The sequence below is a fragment of the Kogia breviceps genome, chromosome X (genome assembly GCF_026419965.1).
Source record: "Kogia breviceps isolate mKogBre1 chromosome X, mKogBre1 haplotype 1, whole genome shotgun sequence".
NCBI lineage: Eukaryota > Metazoa > Chordata > Mammalia > Artiodactyla > Physeteridae > Kogia > Kogia breviceps.
The window spans coordinates 68,584,388-68,594,836 of record NC_081330.1 but is presented as its reverse complement, the minus strand read 5'-3'; the positions used below and the strand labels follow the sequence as shown (position 1 = coordinate 68,594,836).

Genomic DNA, 10,449 nt, shown 5'->3' with positions numbered 1-10,449 from the left:
TAAACTTCCTTTTTGGGCTACACAGACAAGCGTACAGTAGATGCAGTTACTAAAGTTTAACTTTTCTGCCAAGACACAAAGTCTGAAAACATGGGTCTTTGTGTGTCATCATTTTAGCACTCTCCACCCCTAGTTTTCTCCCGGCTTTATCACTCACTCAAAGTTCTGCATGCAGAATCCCTAGCGGCTCCCGGGAGACCCGGAAATCAAGTATCCCCGGCCTCACCTTGTCTGCCAAGTTCGGTGTGGGACCCCACGCAGCCAGGGAAATGCAAAGGGTTAACAGGCCTTTCGCTGCAGAGTGGCAGGGAGCGAAGCCAATCGAGTGTCTAGGCGGGCGGTAAGTCTGGTGTGGGCGGGGCCTGGACGTAATGTGCGAAAGGGAAGCGGTGGAGGCCAAGGGGTGAGAGGGAAGCGGCGGTTAGAGGTTGCGAGGAGGCGGGGCGACCGGGAGAGCGTAGGAGCTTTGGTCTGTTCTCCCTGCTCTCCTTTATCCTTAGGGGTCGGGGACGGCCCGGTGCCCGGTGTATGGCCACGGAGTTACGGTGTCTGGACTCCATGCCCTGTCACAACCAGCAGGTAAACTGTGCCTCGACCCAAAACCCCGAGCCGCAGCAGCCTGGCGAACTGATCACGGACCATGCCGGGGGAAACAGCGACTCCGCGGCCAAGCTGACTCTCCTCAGGGGGGGAGTAAGCTCTTCTAGCGTACAGGCTGAGCGGGACTCTCAGGCCTGCGGCGGCGCCACCCTCAACTCAGAGAGCAATGGTGGCACTGGCAACTCTGACACGCCAGCCAGCGACTCCCTCCTAGGGGACTGCGAACTCTCCCTGCAGATCGGGGCGCAGCTTAAGCTCCTGCCCATGAATGATCAGATCCGGGAGCTGCAGACCATCATCAGGGACAAGTGAGCCAGAGCGGAAGGGGAAGGGGAGGTGGAGGGTCTCTCAGGGGGTGGGCGGGGATTGAAAGTAAAAGGGCGAAGGTTCTTGGCCTAGGGAAGCTGGTCTGTGGAGATTAAGGCAGGGCCTTTTCTTTGCGGGGCGGTGTCACTTGACTCAGGCCTCCTACCCTCTTTCCCAGTACCTGTGTTTAACATTGCTTTGTGTAAGGAGGAAGCATTTTAGGTAACCTCCTGTTTCCTCTTTGTCTCTTATGAGTTGAATACTCAGTCATTCCAATCAGGTAAATGTGCTGATCGGCCCTGTGCCTGTTTACGTGGGCAGTAACCATTTCTGGGTTGTAGGTTTACCACGTGAACAGACACAGGGCAGAGAGCGTAGCCCTTTCACTTCATACTGTTTAATAGACTCCCACTTTGTTTGCTTGTCTCCATTTCTTTCTTCTACGTGTACCCACACATTACTGAACAATTAATCTTCTTAGTATAGTGCTTTGATTCGCTCACTACCCTACTCAGCAGCCTTCTTTAGCTTCTCTGAGCCTACCAAATGAAGTCAGGATCCTTAGCTTGACATTAAGTCCCATCTTCGTGGTTCCTAGGAACTATTCGGAAACATCCCTACTTCTCCTCGCACTCAAATTTTCTTTACTCCTCTGCATGTTCAAATCCTACCTACTCTTCAACATTCAACCTTAAATGTCCACCTCTAACAAGAAGCTTTCCTTCAATCATTCTTCCTCACTGATCTTCCCTGGCCTTTTTAATGCAAGATTCACCTTCTGTTGAGGGCAAAAGTTGTATCTTTTACATTTTTGAGTTCCAACCATGCCTTGCAAGCAATAGTCATTCAATTACTAAAAGTTATTTGTAGCTGTTAAAGTTATATTTATGAAAGTATTTAATGGTTTTTAATGAATCAATATTGAAAACTCTGGTCATGTGAACCAATAAATGAAGTAGTGATCTTAAAAAGTAGGAGACATAGGCTTGGTAGTTGTGGTGGGGGCAACTGAAATAAGATTTAATCTGTAAAACAAAGAAAATAGGATGATTCTTTTTTTAAAAAAGTTATTTATTTATTTTTGGCTGTGTTGGGTCTTCCTTTCTGTGCGTGGGTTTCTCTAGTTGCAGCGAGTGGGGGCCACTCTTCATCACAGTGCGCGGGCCTCTTGTTGTGGAGCACAGGCTCCAGATGCGCAGACTCAGTAGTTGTGGTTCATGGGCTTAGTTGCTCCACGGCATGTGGGATCTTCCTAGACCAGGGCTCGAACCCGTGTCCCCTGCATTGGCAGGCAGATTCTCAACCACTGTGCCACCAGGGAAGCCCTAGGATGATTCTTGTTTCTATAGAGCAAGAGTTACTGACCTTGTGTCTTGGACCTGTGCTGTCTTGGACCTTGTGCTGTACCTGTAGACGGGATTCTGGGTTTTAGCAAACCCTCAGAAATTATCTGGGAAATGTTATTTGTATGTGCATTTATAATGGTTTTTTAAAATAACATTTTTATTTTTTAGTATTTTAAAAATAATTTTATTTATTTTTGTAAATAAATACAAAAATATTGCATTGGGTCTTGGTTGCTGTGCGTGGGCTTTTTCTCGTTGTGGCGAGTTGGGGCTACTCTTCGTTGTGGTGCACGGGCTTCTCATTGCAGTGGCTTCTTCTGTTGTGGTGCACGGGCTCTAGGTGCATGGGCTTCAGTAGTTGTGGCACACGGGCTTAGTTGCTCCATGGGCATGTGCAGTCTTCCCAGGCCAGGGCTCAAACCCATGTCCCCTTGGCAGGCAGATTCTTAACCACTGCACCACAAGGGAAGTCCCATAACATCTTTATTGAGCTATAATTTACATACCATACAATACACCTTTTAAAGTGTACAATTCAGAGGTTTTCAAGTATGTTTATTGCTTTGCAGCCACCACCACACAATTTTAGAACATTTTCATCAGCTCAACAAGAAAGCCCACACCCATGAGCAGTCACTTCCCATTTCCCTCCAACCCACCAAGAGCCCTAGACAACCACTAATCTACCTTCTGTGTCTATTGATGTGCCTATTCTGGACGTTTCAGGTAAATAGAATCATATGACATGTGGTCTTTTGTGGCTAGTTTCTTTTATTTAGCATAATGTTTTCAAGCTTTATCCATCTTGTATCAGTACACCATTTATTTTTTGGCTGAATGATATTCCTCTGTATCGATATACCACATTTTGTTTATCCATTCATCAGGTGATGGACATTTGGGTGGTTTGGTTTCCATTTTGGGGCTATTATGAATAATGCTACTATGAACATTTGCATATGTGCTTTTTTATGGGGTGGGGATTCCTTCGCTTTCATTAGATTTCACAAAGGGGTCTTCCTGACCATGTAAAAGTGAACAGTTGCTATAGAACTTGGAGAGGGCATGACATTCAGCATTCATATATAACAGTATCAATACCTGATTTTACTGCATTACTCAGAAAAGCCTGGGTGGTGTAGTAAACCTGGGTGTAAGCAAAATCTCTTTCTTTCTTTTTTTTTTTTTCTGAGTTTGGAAGGAGACAGCAGGATCCAGAGTCATCTTAGGCAACATGTTTAGCATTTCTGTGCTTTAGCTTTATCATTTGTAAAATGAGGATGTTCCTAATATCTCATGAAGCTCCTGGGAGGCTAAAACAAGATACTGTCTATGAACATTTGTTGTAAACTGTGAACAGTACGCATATTTATGGCATTTCAAGCCTTTATGTTTAGATTTGTGCATGGTTCAGATTGTATCCATAAGTGCTGGTTTCTACAGCTTTTGGGAGACAGTAAAAGGAATTTAACTACATAGAATGCACATTCTTATTTTAAAAAACAACACTGAGAGATCCTAGATTATTTTTATCCTGCTATGATACAGAATAGAAAAACTCACTACAATTTTTAATAACTAATTGATGTTTATTTATTTAGGGTGGAGACAGAGTTTTAGTTTTGTTTCTATTAATCAAATCTGTTAATGGAGGCTTCTGTTCCTTTATCTTAAAAAATTGGGGGCTTTTTCACCTTCTGAGACGGCCCACACTCTGTGGAGTGTGTTTCTCTCTAAATAAATCCACGTCTTACCTTAAAAAAAAATTGGCATCCCCTCACACAAACAGGACTTGTTTTATCCGGGGCTGGTGTGGAGTGCTCGTGGTTAGAGGAGCTATATTTACAGGGGTCTAGTTATGGAAGGTGCCATCAGTTATCAGTCTGTCTTCCTTGTACCCTTATGCTCTTCTCTATTTTGATGTGACATCGTATATGTGCACTATGGAACTGTCTGATGATAGAGGCCATTGAAGTACTTGTTATTCCTTTTATTGTTCCTGGTCCTTAATGTCTATCTAGTGAAGGGATTGCTTTCTGAACTGACTTTGGCATGGGGAAATGGGGTTGAGCCAGAGGACTGCATGTTGTTGTAAATACATAAAGCAGGCAAGACTGAAAACATTGGACTGATTTAAAATATCTTTTTACTTATTTTTTTGAAATGTGCAGTATTTGCAGCATAAAATGTGGTGGTATTATTGAATTTCAAGGAAATGTTTTTTCCTCTACTTGAGTATGCAGTAATCTAAACATCAAATGATCAGATAATTTACTCTGTCACACAGGGGTCACTGGTGAACTCAGGAAGAAATGACTGCTTCATTTGCAGTTTTTGTGTTGCAGTGGATTTAAACCACACATCCTTCCCTTTCTTCTTCCTTTATATACTAAACCCAGCAAAATCTGAGTGTAATATACTGTTCCCTTGAACACAGTTCATGACCTCATATATAAGGCAGTGCAGTGTATTTAAAAGATCATCTCTTCTCCCCAGTTTTTGTTTTCTTTTGTCTTCTGAAACATTAAAATAAAGCTGTTTCATGAGCTATTGAATGTTTCCTGTATATTTGCCCTCAAAGGGGTTTCACCATGGCCTCAGCAGGCAGCTTGGATGAAAGTTGAGCCATCTTAGAGTATTTTAGTCCATGAAATAGCACTAAAGAAAGAACACATTCATTCTTGTGACTTTTTTTTTTAGTCACCTGGTGGGGAGACAATTAACCTCAGGACATATGAACATCCTGTGCAGCCCTAATATGAGCGCAGCCTGATGTGATTTGCATCATTTGGCTAGGTAGTGTTCTTAACCAAAGCTGTACATTTGAATTGCTTGGGGAGTCTTGTTTTTTTGGGGGAGAACCCATCCTTAGAGTGGAGTAGTAGAGTAGTCTTGGGTGGAACCTGAGCACTTGTAGCTTTTCAAACACCACAGGTGATTGTGCTGTGCTCAGGCTGGGCCACTGCCCACAGGAGAATGGCCATTCTCCCTTGTGTGGTGATTTGGCTAGTTTTGAATTTAGGGTATAGGCTGAGCCAAGGATTCTAAACTAAACAGAACCAGCCTAGAGAACCTGGCCAGGTATCACCCTGAGCCTGGAGGAATCTCAGAACTGTTCCCTTCAACTTATACAAAACCAAAACGTCCACCACAGAAAACACTATGACCTGCAAGTTATTTATCAGTAAATCATGGACATAGTTTTGGTTTTCCATGTGAATGTTCTAACTGGCTTTTAGGCCAGGAGTGAGGAAGTCGACGCTTTATACATACCCCTCTTATAATATTTATTGGGCATATCCTAGTAATCTGTTACCAGCTAGTCTGGACTCTGGGGAGGCAGAAAGAAAGTGTGGCCTGGCACAGTACCTGGCACATAGGGGAATTAATGTTCCAATCATTATAAAAATTAATAAATCAACTTGAATGACTGAGGCCTAGGTTCTAAAGGAAAATGATAGCATCTCTTCTTTTTCTACCTGATCTCGAATGTTTACATTGAATTCTGCTTTGAGGTGCAAATAAATAATTAATGACACTATTTTATGAGATTGTTAAGAAGGTGCCGAAGATCTGTGGCCCTGATGACTTGCATCTGGCAGGTAGTAAAAGCTATTTTCATTTGTGTTTGTTTTGGTTTTCACATCAGATTAGGTTTGCTGCAAGTACTTCACTGGGTTTTATTTTTTTGAGGGGAAAGGAAGGAGGAGGAAAATCATTTATAAATCATCTGCATACCATGGCAAACCTTAGAGCTTCTTTATTTTAATGATCACATAAGAAAGTAGCTATGGAAGTAGAGCTTATATTTTCAGAGCTTCCACTAAACATTAACTCTAAGTGAAACATTCCTTTGGTTTAAACCTGCCAGAAAAGCTTTTATTTTTTACTTCCCTTTAAACTGTTGCTTTAAAAAACAAAAACAAACACAAGAACATATTAGAGCTAAAACTGAGTCCATTTAGTTCTTCCTCCTTAGCTTAGGTTGCTAGATAAATACAGGACACCCAGTTAAATTTGAGTTCAGATAAACAATGAATACTTTTCTTAGTATATCCTAAACATTGTATGGGACATACTTCTGAAATACAAATTTAACGGGGTATCCTGTATTTTTATTTGCTAAATCTGGCAACTTTATGCCCACACTTAACTTCTCCCACCCCCAATGCTAAAGACAATCTTTGTGTATAATCCTCATTTTCAAAAATGAGACCTAGGACAGCAGAAGCAAGAATAACTACAATCCTGCAGCCTGTGGAACAAAAGTCACATTCACAGAAAGATAGACAAAATGAAAAGGCAGAGGACTGTGTAGGAACAAGGAACGACATAAAAGGAACAAGATAAAGCCCCAGAAAGACAACTAGATGAAGTGGAGATAGGTAACCTTCCAGAAAAAGAATTCAGAATAATGATAGTGAAGGTAATCCAGGACCTTGGAAAAAGAATGGAGGCAAAGATTGAGAAGATGCAAGAAATGTTTAACAAAGACCTAGAAGAATTCAAGAACAAACAAACATAGATGAACAATACAATAACTGAAATGAAAAACACACTAGAAGGAATCAGTAGCAGAATAACTGATGCAGAAGTGACCTGGAAGACAGAATGGTGGAATTCACTGCTATGGAACCAATAAATAAAAAAGAATGAAAAGAAATGAAGACAGCCTAAGAGACTTCTGGGACAACATTAAATGCACCAGCATTCACATTATTGGGGTCCCAGAAGGAGAAGAGAGAGAGAGAAAGGACCTGATAAAATATTTGAAGAGATTATAGTCAAAAACTTTCCTAACATGGGACAGGAAATAGCCACCCAAGTCCAGGAAGCACAGAGAGTCCCAGGCAGGATAAGGAGAAACACGCCAAGACACATAGTAATCAAATTGACAAAAATTAAAGACAAAGAAAAATTATTAAAAGCAACAGGGAAAAATAACAAATAGCACACAAGGGAACTCCCATAAGGTTAACAGCTGATTCTTCAGCAGAAACTCTACAAGCCAGAAGGGAGTGGCATGATATATTTGATGAAAGGCAGGAACCTACAACCAAGATTACTCTAGCCAGCAAGGATCTCATTCAGATTCAATGGGGAAATCAAAAGCTTTATAGACAAACAAAAGCTAAGAGAATTCAGCACCACCAAATCAGCTCTACAACAAATGCTAAAGGGACATCTCTAAGTGGGAAACACAAGAGAAGGAAAGGACCTACAAAAACAAACCCAAAATAATTAAGAAAATAGTTATAGGACCATACATATCAATAATTACCTTAAATGTGAATGGATTAAATGCTCCAACCAAAAGACACAGGCTCGCTGAATGGATACAAAAAGACCCATATATGTGCTGTCTAAAGATTATCACTTCAGACCTAGGGACACATACAGACTGAAAGTGAGGGGATGGAAAAAGATATTCCATGCAAATGGAAATCAAAAGAAAGCTGGAGTAGCAATACTTGTATCAGATATAATAGACTTTAAAATAAAGAATGTTACAAGAGACAAGAAAGGACACTACACAGTGATCAATCCAAGAAGATATAACAATTATAAATATATATGCACCCAACATAGGAGCACCTCAATACATAAGGCAAATGCTAACAGCTATAAAAGAGGAAATCTACAATAAAAGAATAATAGTAGGGGACTTTTAACACTTCACTTACACTAATGGACAGATCATCCAGACAGAAAATTAATAAGGAAACACAAGCTTTAAATGACACAATAGACCAGATGGATTTAATTGATATTTATAGGACATTCCATCTGAAAACAGCAGATTACACTTTCTTCTCAAGTGCACATGGAACATTCTCCTGGATAAGTCACATCTTGTGTCCCAAATCTAGCCTCGGTAAATTTAAGAAAATTAAACTCGTATCAAGCATCTTTTTTGACCACAACACTATGAGATTAGAAATAAATTACAGGGAAAAAAATGTAAAGAATACTAACACATGGAGGCTAAACAATACGTTACTAAATAACCAAGAGATCACTGAAGAAATCAAAGAGGAAATCAAAAAGTACTTAGAGAAAGAAAAATGATACCTAATTCAGTACTACTGGGATTTGATTTAAATTAAATTGTTTTTTAAGTTATGAGTCAGAGGTTTTAATTTAATCATTTGAAAAGGGTGTATTCTTGTTTTAACCTTAATTACATATTCTTTACAAACCACATAATAGCAGCTTCTCCATCTTGGGAAGGAACATTTTAATGATGTTTTATTTGCCTGTCAGTCTCTTTATTTCATTATTTGCATTGTATGTACATGCCAGTCTGATTGACAGGGAGAGAAATATCATTAAAATACACCTAAAAACTGGTTACCTTTTAGTAAACATTCCCTTATTAGAGCAAAATATAGATAATGGCTTTACTCAGGGACTTAAGGGAGCTTCAGGCTGGGAAGAACCTTGGAATACTTCACCTCTGTAAGCCTCACTAAAGAGGTGGTAAGAATAGAATCTACCTTTTAAGATTATGTGAGGATCAGACCAGTTAATGCACGAAAAGTGCTTAATACTTGGCACCAAGGAAGCTTTTAATAAATGATGACCTGTGGGAACGAAGGGAGTAATATATGTATAATATTACGTACCTGCTATAACTTTTGGACCTTTTAAGAAAAGCCTTCTAAATAAATCTTGTATGCTTGGGGTGTGTGTGTGTGTGTGTGTGTGTGTGTGTGTGTGAGTTATTAAATGAATTTTCTTTAAAAAAGAAGAGAAGTTGTCAAGTTTATTCTGAATAGAGAGAAGTAGCAGATAGTGATCAAATGGAAGTTTCTGCTGTAGAAATTGAAGTTGTAATTGCCCCAGGAGAGGATGTCTTCCAACACACTAGAGAATCCCTCTGGTGGTGGTGATGGTGGTGGTGGTGATGGTGGTGGTGGTAGTAGTAATAGCAGCAGCAGCAGTAGTAGTAGTGAGGTCTAGTAAGAAGAGGGGAGAGGATCTCTACTTGAAGTCCTAAGTTTTTAATATTATAAAGACATTCCTCTCATAGTTCCATATGTTATGGATGATAAGTAAATACCTATTAGCCTTTTGGAAGAAAGGTCAGAGATTTCTCTTGATTTCATCTTGGTTTGGATTTGCTATGAGATGTACGTGTTTTAAAATATATACATATACAATTGCTATAGCCTCTCTGGAAATTTTAAAGTGCTTTATAGACGGTCTTAAGTAGGGAAGAGTCTGGTTTACTAAATCCACATTAAAATGAGGATTTGGCTTCTGGTATGATTCTCATTCTTTTGTTGTTTCTGTGTGAATATCATTTTTTTTTTAAATGGCTACCTTTGGCTTCCACTTTGTTACTATAGATGTGTGACACATTTGTTGGGGGGGAGTGTCAAGAAAAGTATATTCTCAGATATGGTTAGGTCTGCATTGTTAATCCTTTTTGGGGTTTGCACAATTTAAAAGATACTCTGCTTAACATTAGATTTCTATGCTCTGAATTATGACAGCCTGGATATCACTCTTTAAATATTTGAATATATTTTAGAATATTCCAGGGATGTGTGTCAATGTGTTTGTTGCTTTGTGATAATTTTGCATTAGATTTTATTTGGGACAGTTATACAAGATGATTAAAATGTCTTTCAAAACTTTGTTTCCAGTATGATAGAGTTTTTAAAAAAATGGTTTTGAGACAGAAGTGAATAGAGTTTTGATTTGAAACAAAGTCTACGGAGTCAATAAGACCCGGGGTCTGGTCTACATTAAAACAACTTTATTAACACATACTTTAGTTCAGTGTTGGGCCTAAAGTAGGGGCCCAAAGATTACGTGCAACTTGATTGATCCAACAAGCAAATATATGCTTTATGAAACTCTAGTGTTAACAATGTAAGGGATTTAGATGTGGATATTGCAGACCACTGTGGGTATTTTAAAAATGAAACCAACTTACTGTATTCTAACTATACTTTAATTTCTTTTTTTAACATCTTTATTGGAGTATAATTGCTTTACAATGGTGTGCTAGTTTATGCTTTGCAACAAAGTGAATCAGTTACACATATACATATGATCCCATATCTATTCCCTCTTGCATCTCCCTCCCTCCCACCCTCCCTATCCCACCCTCTAGGTGGTCACAAACCACCCAGCTGATCTCCCTGTGCCATGCGGCTGCTTCCCACTAGCTATCCACCCTACGTTT

At 39.8% G+C, this 10,449-nt stretch overlaps 1 protein-coding gene across 1 annotated transcript in view; it reads left to right on the top strand.

Moving 5' to 3' along the window:
* The first annotated feature begins 342 nt into the window (after positions 1–342).
* The window catches only part of UPRT (uracil phosphoribosyltransferase homolog), a 32,774-nt gene continuing 22,667 nt past the window's right edge, over positions 343–10,449 (top strand). The window contains exon 1 of the mRNA XM_059050473.2: positions 343–908. Coding sequence (XP_058906456.1) covers positions 529–908 — 380 coding nt within the window. The 5' untranslated portion in view covers positions 343–528. The remainder of the gene's footprint in view (positions 909–10,449) is intronic.